Source organism: Phalacrocorax carbo, chromosome 3, assembly GCF_963921805.1.
Source record: "Phalacrocorax carbo chromosome 3, bPhaCar2.1, whole genome shotgun sequence".
NCBI lineage: Eukaryota > Metazoa > Chordata > Aves > Suliformes > Phalacrocoracidae > Phalacrocorax > Phalacrocorax carbo.
This window is the reverse complement of record NC_087515.1, coordinates 128385037-128397851: the sequence shown is the minus strand read 5'-3', so window position 1 is coordinate 128397851 and position 12815 is coordinate 128385037. Positions and strand designations below refer to the sequence as shown.

General features: G+C 63.7%; 2 protein-coding genes across 2 annotated transcripts; both read left to right on the top strand.

Moving 5' to 3' along the window:
- The first annotated feature begins 12 nt into the window (after nucleotides 1-12).
- Nucleotides 13-5617, top strand: LOC135312715 (uncharacterized). The gene is made up of 2 exons (XM_064448382.1): nucleotides 13-4017; nucleotides 4102-5617. The coding sequence occupies exon 1, from the start codon at nucleotides 55-57 to the stop codon at nucleotides 3922-3924; it is 3870 nt and encodes a 1289-aa protein (XP_064304452.1). The 5' UTR covers nucleotides 13-54; the 3' UTR covers nucleotides 3925-4017; nucleotides 4102-5617.
- A 1022-nt stretch (nucleotides 5618-6639) lies between these two features.
- SCARA3 (scavenger receptor class A member 3) lies at nucleotides 6640-12481 on the top strand. The gene is made up of 6 exons (XM_064448660.1): nucleotides 6640-6985; nucleotides 8143-8202; nucleotides 8269-8388; nucleotides 8909-9007; nucleotides 9434-10477; nucleotides 11660-12481. The coding sequence occupies exons 1-6, from the start codon at nucleotides 6979-6981 to the stop codon at nucleotides 12097-12099; spliced, it is 1770 nt and encodes a 589-aa protein (XP_064304730.1). The 5' UTR covers nucleotides 6640-6978; the 3' UTR covers nucleotides 12100-12481.
- The last annotated feature ends 334 nt before the right edge of the window (nucleotides 12482-12815 follow it).

Below are 12815 nucleotides of genomic sequence, written 5' to 3'. Positions count from 1 at the left end.
AAACGTGAGGGGCCCGTGGGGTGACACCTCGTTTCCTTCCCGGTTTTCGGGGCGATGGCATTTTTCTGGAGCAGGAAGGACAAGCAGAAAGGGGGTCTCCTGCCACCGCTGGCCTCGCAAGGGGCAGATTTGGGGACACTCGTCCAGGAGAGGGGTCCCAAGCCCTGGGTGGAAGATGCCGTCCCCCAGCAGCCGGTGGTGGGGGAGCTGGAGGAGGAGTTTGCCAAGTTCTGCCGGATTCAGCGCCCCGGTAAAGGCCGGCGGCTGAGTGGGACCCTGCGGTTGCTGTGGCACATGGCACAGTTGAAGGGTGGGAGCAAACAGCGCCGGGCTTCCCAAGGAGCTGAGGAGAGCCGGAGAGTCGCTGGGATGCAGGCACAGGCTGCCGGGAGATGCACTGAGCTGAGGGGGGAAGCGCCGGGGCTGCCGGAGGAGCCGTGGACGTGCCAAAAAGCCACCCAAGGTGGGGAAGCCCAGCAGGAAGAGCAGGTGAAGGTGGTCAACATCCCTAGCGTGGTCCTACACCTCGGGGAAGACGGCTGGGACGAGCCGATGCTTGGATGCAAAGCACGAGGTGGGGATGTGCCGAGGGGAGGTGGTGGCCATGGGGATGAGATGGGGCAAACTCAGCCCCTGGTCCAGGCAGGTGCCAGCAGGAATGAGAGGGGAAGGACCACCGGCTCACCCAGGAGCCTGGGGTTGTGGGTGGAAGACAAAGATGCTGCCATCATCCCTCAAGGGGACTGGGATGGGCAGGACTTTAACCCTCCATCAGCAGAGGGAAGGTCTGGGGTGGAGCGGAGGAGGCAAGTGTGGAAGAAGCTGCAGCGCCTGGGAGAAGACATGGCGAGGTGGAGAGGGAGGTCCACGAGAGACCTGGCAGTCAGGCTGGTGGAGGTGATCCTGCAGACAGAAACCAGGATGTACCCTACAGAGACAGGGAACGACAGTGACCGGCAGGAGCAGGGGCTGGGGGGGGCGAGAGCCGGGATGGGCAGCTCGGAGGACACGGGTGCTTTGGCGGACACCCGTGTGAAGGCCAGCACGGTGCAGCAGCGCCCACAGCTGCAGGACCTTGCCGCGTACCACAACATCCCCGTCTCCATCGGTGGGACCGTGTATGGGGATGATCAGCACGTCCCCACCATGCTGGAGCCATATGGGGATGAGCAGATCTGGGAGGACCCTGATGATGACATCCTGGAGCAGGGAGGTCCACCAGCTCCTCCTAGGCCCTCAGTGGTGGTCAACTGTCTCATGGTGGCAGAGGCCAGCAGCAAAGAGCAGTGGAGAGAGGCATTCCCAGACGTCTGGGCGCAATATGAGACGGACTGCGGGCTGGTGTCCGAGGAGGAGGAGGTGAGCGGAGCACCAGTGCCCTTCCAACGGCAACCCCTGTTTCCAGCAGACATGGAAGACGAGGTGGCGAGCATCCTGCAGGACCTGCTGGATGACGGCGTGGTGGTGGAAGGCACCTCTTCCTCCAACAGCCCTTTACAGCCCATCCGAAAGGCTAACGGGAAGACCTGGCGCCTGACATTGAATTGCAAAGCTGTCAACAAGGCCACCCCCATGGTGGTGGCTCCGGTGGTCCTGGACAGGACCAAGCTCATCACAACCCTCAGCCCCAAGAGCAGGTATTTCTCGGTGGTGGATCTATCGAACCCCTCCTTCGCCATCCCCTTGGCAGCAGGCTCCAGAGCCAGGTTTGCCTTCACCTTCAGGGACCGGCAGTACCTCTTCACCCGGCTGCCCCAGGGCTTCCACAGCACCAACTCCATCGTGCACCGGCGGGTGGCTCAGATGTTGTCCCAGCTGGCCCAAGGAGATAAACCTTGGGTTTTTTCCTACGTTGACGACATCCTCATCACTGGGAAAAACCTAAAGGAAACCGAAGACCGAACAAAGAGGGTCCTGAAGCTGATCCAAAACACGGGCTTTAAAGCCAAGTTTGAGAAGGCGCAGCTTGTCCAGCCCAAGGTGAACTACCTGGGGATGACGATCGGGGCCAAGGGGCGAGAGATCCAGGCCAGCAAGCTGGAGGCCATCAGCAAAGCGCCCTGCCCGTGGGACATCCACAGCCTTCGCTCGCTGCTCGGGCAGTTTGGCTCCTTGCAGGATCACATCCCTGGTTTCTGGGAGCTGGCCCAGCCGCTCCACCGCCTCACCGTGGGGCAGGTTGGGTGGGAATGGGGTCCGGAGCAGGAGCAGGCGCTGAGCAGCCTGAAACACGCCGTCCTGACGGCGCCCACCCTGCGATTCCCTGATAAGTCCCAACCCTTCGTTATCAGGTTAACGACCAGCAAAGAGGCGGTAGGAGCCACCTTGCTGCAGGAGGACGAACGGGGCCAGCTGGTCCCAGTGGGGCACAGCTCCCGCATCCTGAAGGACCACGAGGTCTCCTACTCACCACAGGAGAAGGGGTGCCTGGCGGCGGTCTGGGCCGTGCAGGCGTTCGAGACCCTCACGGAGCCGGCCCCCATCGTTATCCAGCTGCCCCATTCCCCATGGAAGTATCTCCTGTGGGGCGAAGTGCTGGGTTCCCGCAGGACGAACCCGCACCCGACGCAGTGGACTCTGCTGGTAGTGAATGGGGGCGCGGCGGCAAGGGGACCCCAGCCTAAGAGGGGACACCCCCCCAACACCCCGGTCCCCACGGCTCCCGCCCTACGGCTGCTGCCCTCTCACGTCCCCAAGGCCAACGTGTGGTTCACGGCCAGCAAGAAGGCTCGCTCCGCTGGCTTTGCTGCGGCCAACCTGCAAGAACGGTGGCTGCTGGGGGAGGCCAAGGGCAGCTCGGCGGAGGGCGCGGAGATGGTGGCTCTCAGGCACCTCCTGCACCATCACCGATGCTCCTCGCCCCTCTATTTGTACACCAGCTGCTTGTCCTTGGTGGAAAAGCTGCAAAGCCAGGTCGGCGAGTGGGAGCGGGGGCCGTGGGTGAGCCCCGGCGAGGGTCTGTGGCTGAGCATCGTGCAGTGGGTCTGCGCCAACCCAGGGGTGCTGCACGTCAGGTACGTGGCAGGGGATGGGAGCGAGGAGCCAGAGGAGTGGATGTGGAGCCAGGAGGTGGACAGGAGGGCCGCGGCGATGTCTGGCAGGGCCCTGGGCAGCTGGCAGACTTGGGAGCCTTCGAAGTATGAGAAGCAAGAAATCATCGCCCAGTGTCACAGCTGGTTGCACGAGGGGGTGGAAGGGACGCTGGCAAGGGTGCGGGAGGTCGCGTCCTGGGACGGCGACAGCGGGCAGGTGGCCTGTTGGGTGCAGAACTGCCTGAGCTGTGCGGCGGGCAGGGACGGAGCCGGCAAGGTGCTGCCCCAGCGGGAAGAGGGGCCGTGGTCGCAGCTCCAGCTGGGCTACATCAGCGGCCTCCCCGAGACCGAGGAGGGGTACCGCTCCCTCTTGGTGGTGGAGGATGAGTTTTCGGGGTGGGTGGAAGCCTTCCCGATGTGGGAGAGGACGGTGGAGGAGGTGGTGGAGGTGCTCTGCAGCCAGATTTTTGTGTGGTACGGGACTCCTCGTGCCATCCGTTTGCCGCCCAGGCCACGCTTCCTCCGGGATGCCGTGATGGTGGGATGCGGCGTGGAGCTCCCGTGGGACATCCTGCAGCCCGGCCAGGCGGGACCGGCCACCGCAACCCTGCAGCGGCTGGCCTGGGGGGCTGGCAAGGAGTGGGTGAAGATGCTCCCCTTGATCCTGGCGGGGACCAGGTCCGTATGGGCGCAGGGAGCGGCGCTGACCCCCTACCAAACTATTTTTGGCTTCCCGTTGGAGATGCGGTGGGCGTGTGAGGAAGGGGACTGCCCCCAGGGCAATGTCCTCCCCTGGCTCAGGCAGCTGCAGGAGGACGGGGCCAGCTACAAGCACCAGACCGAAGCCGCGCTGCTGAGGGACTGCCCGGAGGGGGATGCTCCGTGGCCGTAGCCCCCCAGCTCCTCCATGGGCTTGCTGTCTGTGTGTTGTATATTGTGGTGTGGGGAGAAAATGGGGGTACTGGGCTTGCTGGGGGGCTTTTAGGTAGGACTGGAGAGCTTTTAGGCAGGACTGGGGGGCTTTTAGGCAGGACTGGAGGGCTTTTAGGCAGGACTGGGGGGCTTTTAGGCAGGACTGGAGGGCTTTTGGGCAGGACTGGAGGGCTTTTAGGCAGGACTGGGGGGCTTTTAGGCAGGACTGGAGGGCTTTTAGGCAGGTCTAGGCAATGTGCAACCTCTTCTTGCTATGGTGTTCAAGTGCAGGGAGGGAACACTTGCTGGGTATACTGGTTTTGACTGGGATGGAGTTGGTTTTTTTCCTAGCATCCAGCACGGCACTGGGCTCTCCAGCTGTGACCTCCAACAGTGCTGGGAGCACTGGGATGGTGCTGCCATCCACCAGTCCTGTGGGGCTTGGGGGACCTGGGTTGTGGGAGGGGTGGGCAATGGCCTTGGCCTCACTTGCTTTGGTTTCTTTATTTTCTTTCCCTCTTTTTCCACTTCGTTGTTTATTAAATGATTTTTTTAAATCTCAACCCACAGGTTTTCTTGCTTTTCCTCTTCCTTTCTGTACTGGGTTTGGCTGGGATAGGGTTAAATTCTTCCTAGCAGCTTGTGGTTTGGGTTTAGGCTGAGAACCGTGTTGATCACAGAGGGACGCTTCAGTTATCGCAGTGTTTGCACAGTGTCAAGGCCTTTTCTGCTGCTCCCGCTTCGCTGCCCACGACACCGGGGAATCAGATCCCAAGGCTCAGCAGCCTTTGGGAGCAGTGGAGGAGGGGAGAGGGGCCACGGTGTCCAACACCCGAGTCTCCGTCCCCGTTAGTGACCTCCCGGTGATCTCCTGATGCTCCTCGTGGTCTTCAAAGGGCTGTGGGTCCGTATCCTTCTCCATCTCTCCTGATGGTTCTCAGGTTATAGCTCTCCAAGCCCCACTGCTACTTAAAATCATAGAAATCAGAATTATTTAGGTTGGAAAAGACCCTTAAGATTGACTCCAACCATTAAACCAAATGACAAAGGCAGTGCAGGGCGACCACAAGCCCCTGGAAACCTCAAGCTCTGGCCCGTAAGCTGGTTGAAGCCAGAGGAGCAGCGAGGCGGGAGCTGTGGGCTCACCTGGGGACCCCCAAAGAGCTGCGCGGGACGACAGGATCCGGGGCACAACAGGTAGCCCAGGGGCTGGTAGCCCAGGGGCTCATGGCAGGAGCCCATCTGCCACCCCAGAAGAAGTGTATTTAGCGCTTCTGCGGCGAGCGAGCAGCCCGAATGCTGAGTCAGCACGGACTCAGGAGAGCAACCCCGCCGCTGATTTAGCACCAGCATTTAGCTGGCCGGTAAATCCCGTAGCAAGGCAGCGGTTAAAATAGCTGCAGCTAAAGGAAGCCGGGATCGGCTGAGTTGGACATCTCTGGATCGGCTCCACCAGCCGTGAGTCATCGGGGATGGCCTGGATGGGCTGAGGAAGAGCAGCAAACTGCAGCTGCCGAGGATGAGGATGGTGGGAAGAGGACCCCGATTGCTGGCGAGCATCCTCTGGCAGCTCTGGAACCCCAAAGAGAAGCCGTGGGCCGGGGCGTCAAAGGACACAACCACGGCAAGAGCATCGCTTGCGGGGCTCTGGCGATTAAAAAATTATCGTGATAGGCGTTGGCATGTTCTCTGGTACGACGTGGTGGGGAGAGCCCGGGGATGGAGCAGAGGCACCCCAAAAATGCTTCCAGAAACGGTCCGGGGGAGTGAGGGGGAGGTTCCGGGACCCAAAAACACGGGATGGGGATGTGCAGGAGCCACGTCCGAGCGAAAAGGGGCTGGCAGGTGCTGGTATGGGGAATATTATAGAAAATCAACTCTTATAAGCCAGATGAGAGGGGCTGGAGCAAGTAGGGGGCTGCTGCAGGAGCGGCAGAGCTTTGGGTGGCTGGAGACCCCTATCCCCGGTGTCCCCATGGTGACTGGGGACCCTTGGAAGAGGAGGGAGGCCGTGCCGGGAGGAAGGCTGGCCTGGGACCCCAGGTAGCAGCAGCCTGACACAAAAGCCTCAGTGGGGAGGGGGTCTCGGCAAGGAACCCCCAAATGTCCTTGACCCACACGGGACCCCTGTTGCACGTCTCTGAACTGGGACCACCGCTCCAACCAGAAGCTGGGAGCCAAACAACAGCACCCTGGGTCCCAGGCAGGACCCCAGACCCCAAACTACAGCACCTCATGTCCCTGACCCTGATTCAGGGGCCATACCCAGGACCCCAGACCCATCTCCCTGTGTCCCTGATCCAGATCCAGGGGCCATCCCAAGGACCCCAGACCCATCTCCCTGTGTCCCTGACCCCGATTCAGGGGCCATCCCAAGGACCCCAGACCCATCTCCCTGTGTCCCTGATCCAGATCCAGGGGCCATACCCAGGACCCCAGACCCATCAAACTGCCCCAGGTGCATGTGCCCAAACCCCCAGACCCCCCAGTCCTGACCCCAGCCCCTCATCTCCCTAAGCCAGACTCCTGAGCCACGCTGCCCTTGGTCCAGGACCTCTTCCCCCAGACCAGGACCCCTTCCCTGGACCCCAGGCCCCCCAAAAGCCGCTGAGTGAGGCCGGCACAGCACGGCACGGCGTTGGTCGGACATTTGTTAGTCATTAGGGCTGGAGGGAAGGAGGGCGGGCGCGGGACCAGCCTTTCTTCTCCAGCACATATCCCAGCGCCTCGCCTTTCGGTGGCCAGCGTCCAGCCCGGCCGGGCTCTGCCGTCACCCGTCACCCGTCCCCATCCTGCGTGGGCAGAGGCCATGGGTGACCGGGTGGCTGCAGGGATGCTCCACCACCGTGGTTGTTTTTAAAGGCTCCCCAGGAAGTTTTGGGAGCGGGGGGCCGGCGGGGGGGAGCAGCCCCAGCCATGCTGGCCGCTCGCTGACGCTCGCCGGGAGGAGACGTGCCGGGGCGGATGCGGGAACCGGGGCGGTGAGGCCTGGGTCGGTGCGGGATTGCACCCACCGCCCCCCAGCTTGGGGGCTATGAGAGGTGAGTGGGGGGCAGCCTGGGGCGGGGGGCAGGGTTGGAGCCATGGGGAGAGGAGCTGGGCTGGTGGCACGGGGGACAAGACGGGGTGGCCATCCCGGAGCGGGTGGTGGAGCTGGGGGGGCAGACGGCACCGGGGGATGCAGCCCCCAGATCCCACCACATCCCTGCTCCCCATGGGCAGCATCTCCCCATGGCCCAGGGGCACCCACACCGCTGTGGGGGCAAGAGGGGCCGGGCGGGGGCGTCCCAGCAGCAGTGCTTCCCCTCGCTTGCTCAAAGCCCACCACTTGTGGACTCCCCACGGCAGAGAAGCACAATTTGGGGCAGCTGAAGAGTGAAGGGCCATGCCAGGGAGGACAGGGGAGAATCGCCACCACCCCCAACCCTGCGAGTCCCCCCCGCCCGAGCCCCCCACCCACCTTTGCATGGGGGAGGCCCCAGCTGTATAAAGCAGGGGGTGCCAGTGCTGTGGTCCCTCCGGCCGTGCCTGTAGCCCCCCTGCGGCACCCCGGGCCAGAAACCCTCCTTCTGCCAGCGAGGAGGTTGGGGAGGCCCTGGGCAGGGGGTGGCTGGGCTGGCAGGGGGCTGCGGGGGGCTCTCGGGCATGGCACAGCTCCCGGGGAGCTTTGGGGAGCCAGGGAGGGAGGCACCATCCTCCTGCCCCAGGCACCTTTGGGGTCAGGTACCGGTGCTGAGCGCATCCCCTGGGCCGAAGCCACGGGTGGGATCCAGCCCACGGTGTTTCCCACCCTGGGGGAGCACCCCAACTTGCCCCCCACTGGGCTGGGGGTCCGGCCTGGGTGCTGGCTGGGGCAGCACATGGGTTTTCTTTGCTCCCACGATTTTTGCAAGAAGGGGCTGGGAAGCCACAAAGCCCCTCAGGGGGGCCATCAGCTTCTCCATCTCCCACTTTCTGGCCAAATTCAACCCATTTTCCCCAAGTTTACGGTGTCTGAGCAGGGTCGTGTCCCCATGGGCTGGTGCCGCTGGGCTTTGGCCAGCTGAGGGTGGCGGTGATGGCTCCCATGTGGTTTCCCATATGGGGGGACACTGGGTCACGGCGACGCTCGGCAGGCACCTCCAGGGACCACCGGGACCCTCGGGGCTGGGAGCAGGAGAGTGCAGGCAGCTCAGGTCCCTCCTATGTTGGCTTTCAGAAGACGAGCCGATGGGAGGAGAGGAAGAGGAGATGCCGACCTTCAGCTGCCGACAGAGCGGTAAGGACATCCCCCGGGGTGGGCAGGGGGTGCGGCAGGGTCTGATCCTTTCCCCTCTGCACTCAGGCAGGGCATGGACCAGCTGCAGCCGGTGCCAGAAGAACCTCTCCCTCCAGACGGCCGTCAAAGTCCTCTATATCTTCTCCATCCTCCTCATCGTGGCCGTGACCGTGTTGGCTGCCTTGGGTGAGCACGGGCAGGGTTGGGAGGTCCAGCTCCTGCCTTCCCTCCTGCCCTCATCGGGGCAGACCCTTGGGGACACCGGGGCTCCCCCAAAGCACCTTCAGCACCCGGGCATGGACAGGAGCTTCCAGCTCCCCCTGACCCACCCCTGGGATGCATGTGGGACCCTGTGCGTGATGCCACCTCACCAGGGGATGGCTTTACCCCCACGGGGACCTCAGGAACCACCCCAGAGTCCAGAGTTTGCCACCCCAGCACCTCCACGGGCAAGAAACTGTCTCCCAGGCTTCAGCTGTCGTGGGCTGGACCCCAGGAGATGCTTTGTAGACCTTAGTCAAGCCCTGAACCTGAAAGCCTGTTGGGACACTCACCCTGGGGACCCAGCACTCACCAGCCACCCAGCGCGGCTCTTCAAGCCCTGGCCACCCTCCTCGCCAGGGAACAAGCTGGGAGGAAAGGTGTGGAGGACGATGACATCCTGGCACCTGCCCACCTCCCCTGACCCCACACCTTTCCTCCACAGTGTTCAAGAAAGTTGCCTCCATCTCCAACGACATCAGCTCAGCCCAGACCTATTACGAGAAGAAGATCGTGTCCATCCAGGAGGACCTCCAGGGGCTGGGTGAGTGGTTTGCACCTTGACCTGGAAGTCTCCTCCAGGCTTCGGCACCGTGTGTCCCTCCAGCTGGGTGGACCTCAGCGGCTTGGTGCTGTCAGCCAGGGGCTGAAGCATCTCCATGTCTCAGGTCCTGGGGGGTCCCTCAGAGCCAAAACCCCACTCCTCTCCCAAGATTTTGGGGAAGGACAACTGTACAACGCCAAGGGTGGGGTTGGTGGCGTTGGGCTCTTTGGGGAGCTTGCTGCACAGAGGTGGCAGGAGGAGGATGAGGGTGGGAGCTGGTGCAGGCTGGTGGCATCAGGGTTGTCCCAGCCATGGCTCTGTGGTGCCCATCTCCAGGGATGGACCATGGTGCTCCTTCCTCTGCTCTGGGCCTCAGGCCCAGCGAGGTCCGGGGTGTGGTAAGAGACCTCTCTGCCCTTCATTCAGATGAGAAGACCTCGGGGAACTGCTCCCTGTGCCACGAGACGGGACAGCTGGGCCAGGAGATCACCAAGCTTCAAGGCGAGCTGGAGGAGATCCAGAAGATGCTTTTGGTTCAAGAAATCCTGCTGGACCGGACCTCCCAGACCCACGACCAGCTCTCATCCACCAGCAACAAGATCACCAGCGAGGTGGACAACTGCTCCTTCTCCATCCGGCAGGTCAACGAAAGCTTGGGGCGGTTCCTGGCCCAGGTTGGGGGGTGGCAGGTCGTCACCTCCCAGCTAGACAACTCTCTCAAGGGCTTGGCCCAGGAGCGCTACGACGTCCGAGCGGCCATGCAGCAGATGAACTTCACCTTGGGGCAAACCTCCGACTGGATCCAGGTCATCCAGAGGAAGACGGACGAGGAGACGCTGACGCTGCAGAAGATCGTCAGCGAGTGGCAGAACTACACCCGCCTCTTCGGCGGGCTGCGGGCCACCTCCTCCAAGACAAGCGAGCTGGTGAAGAGCATCCAAGGCAGCGTCAGCGCAGCGGCTCGGCAGGTTGGCCAGAACTCGGAGAGCATGCACGACCTGGTGCTGCAGGTGATGGGGCTGCAGCTGCAGCTGGACAACATCTCCTCTTTCCTGGATGACCACGAGGAGAACATGAACGACTTGCGCTACCACAACAGGTACACGCAGAACCGCACGGCCGAGCGCTTCGAGACCCTGGAAGGTCGCATGACCTCCCACGAGATTGAGATCAGCACCATCTTCGCCAACATCAACGCTACCGACAGCCACGTCCACAGCATGCTGCGCTACCTGGATGACGTGCGGCTCTCCTGCACCCTGGGCTTCCACACCCACGCCGAGGAGCTCTACTACCTGAACAAGTCCCTCAGCCTGGTCCAGGGTACCACGGACCTGCTGCGGGAGCGTTACAGCCTGCTCAGTGCCCGGCTGGACTTTGACATCCGCAACCTGTCCATGATCATGGAGGAGATGAAGGTGGTGGATGTCCGGCATGGGGAGATGCTGAAAAACATCACCATCTTACGAGGTGAGGTGCATCCTGGCTGGCACAGCCTAAGCCTGGCCTGGGATGGGTTTGGGGAGGTAATCTGGTGTGGGGAGGAGGGGGGCTGTTTCTTCTGTGGCTGAGCATGGTGGGATCTGGGCTCCTTGGGAGCGTCCTGCACCATGGAGGACCCAAACCACCATTGGTGAGGCCAAGGCTGTGTTGCGATGTGCATGAAGGCACCCAGACACTTGCCCATGGACGAGAAGAGTCCTGGGGATGGAGCTACACAGACTCACTTGCACAGCTGGCCCTCCCTGGGGGGACAGGGACAGCAGGGAGGTGACCCATGTCCTTCCAGCACGGCCAGCTTGCATACTGGTGCCAGTGACCCCTCTTGCTGGTCCTGGTGGAGAGGGCATGGCTGCCCCTGGATGAGGGTGCCTGAAGCTTCTCGCAGTGGCCTGGGGACAACTTCACCCACCCAGGGGAGCAGCGGGGCTCTCCCAGCTCCACCACTGGCCCCACGGCACCCCGGCAGCTTCCCGCTCCGCCACGGACCACCCAGCCCAGAGCCACACGGCAACCGCATCTGCATCGTTTCGGGGCTGCCCGAATGAGTGAGCCTGGGCCACTTCTTGGATCTGGTTTTAGGGGAACCCCTGTGGTGGCCCCCCCGCAGCACTGTGCCCCCAGGCAATGCCAACTGCCCTTGGAGCCCGGAGCAAGGGCCGCAGGGCTGGGGGAGCCAGGCTCAGCTGATCCCAGTCCTAGCAAGGGCCGCAGGGCTGGGGGAGCCAGGCTCAGCTGATCCCAGTCCTAGCAAGGGCCACAGGGCTGGGGGAGCCAGGCTCAGCTGATCCCAGTCTTAGCAAGGGCCGCAGGGCTGGGGGAACCAGGCTCAGCTGATCCCAGTCTTAGCAAGGGCCGCAGGGCTGGGGGAGCCAGGCTCAGCTGATCCCAGTCTTAGCAAGGGCCGCAGGGCTGGGGGAGCCAGGCTCAGCTGATCCCGGTCCTAGCAAGGGCCGCAGGGCTGGGGGAGCCAGGCTCAGCTGATCCCAGTCTTAGCAAGGGCCGCAGGGCTGGGGGTGCCAGGCTCAGCTGATTCTGATGTTACCAAGGACTATGGGGCTGGGAGAACGCAAAACCTCTGGGTACCTCCCCCTATCCGTGCTTTGGGGTGCTGCCCCCCATGCTTCTTATTCACCCCTCCTCTCCCCCCAGGTGTGCCGGGCCTCCCAGGCCCCCGCGGCCTCAAGGGCGACGTGGGCGTCAAGGGCCCCCCAGGAAGCGAAGGAGAGAAAGGCGACGTGGGCAGCCTGGGCTTGCCGGGACCCCAGGGACCCCCCGGCCCCCCGGGACCCCCAGGTCCCCAGGGCGAAAGGGGTCCCCTGGGCTTGAAAGGCTTCCCTGGCATCAAGGGCACCAAGGGCAGCTTTGGGCAATCTGGCTCCCGGGGACAGGGGGGCCCCAAGGGAGACCCCGGCCCCCCAGGGCCATCTGGGGTGCCGGGGCCAGTGGGACCCCCCGGCCCACAGGGCAAACCGGGACTCCCCGGGAACCCCGGGGCTGTGGGCCAGGCTGGCCCAACGGGGCCCAAGGGAGACCCTGGTTTGCAAGGCCCCCCAGGGCTGCCGGGCCCCCCCGGCCCCCCAGGACAGTGACCCTGCCAGCCAGGGCACCAGGGCGGCTGAGCTGGTGTGGAAACAGGGGGGTCCCCACCGCCAACCCCCACCCCGGACCCCCAGAGCATCCCCAGCGGGGGCGTGAGGCAGAGCCTCGCAGGACTTGGGGGTTGGAGGGATCCCAGTCCCCCCCAGCGCGAGGGGCTGGGGCTGGTCCCTGGCTCTCAGGGGTGCTGCCGGCTCTGGGGTCTGGGCTCGGCCATTCCTGGCCCTGGGGTGGGGGTCCCCATGGGACAGGGGGTCCCCACGGGACAGGGTGCAGCTGGTTTGTGCCCTTTCCTCACCCCCGGCCACCTCTGACCCCCCCCAAGCCCGAGTTGTGTCCCCAATGTACTCCCGGCACAATAAAGCTGTATGGGGAGAGGCAGCTCCTGCGTCGGGGGCAGCGGGGTGGGGGGAGCACCCACAGCCAAACGGCTGCTGGGACGGGGTGCAAGTGATGGGGGAGCGCACGCGTGGGCATGAAAGTGTGCACGTGCATGCACGCGTGTACCTGAGGATGCCAGTGCACGCGTGGGCAGGCGCACGCACATACAGGCACGCGCGCAGGGGGTGCCCACAGATGCGTGCACGCGTGTGCAAGCGTGCACGTGTGCCGTTGCTGATGGGGACCCCGCTCTCCTGCCTCCCACAGCCGCGCTCCCCACGTCCTTGGCAGTGAGAAACGGGGCTCTTGGCTCTCCCCAAACCGGAGC

Coding starts and splice junctions, on each gene's coding strand:
- LOC135312715 (XM_064448382.1), top strand. CDS start 55: ATGGCATTTTTCTGGAGCAGGAAGGACAAGCAGAAAGGGGGTCTCCTG.
- SCARA3 (XM_064448660.1), top strand. Junction 8,203..8,268: donor CTTCAGCTGCCGACAGAGCG/GTAAGGACATCC, acceptor CTCTGCACTCAG/GCAGGGCATGGACCAGCTGC. Junction 9,008..9,433: donor GGAGGACCTCCAGGGGCTGG/GTGAGTGGTTTG, acceptor CCCTTCATTCAG/ATGAGAAGACCTCGGGGAAC.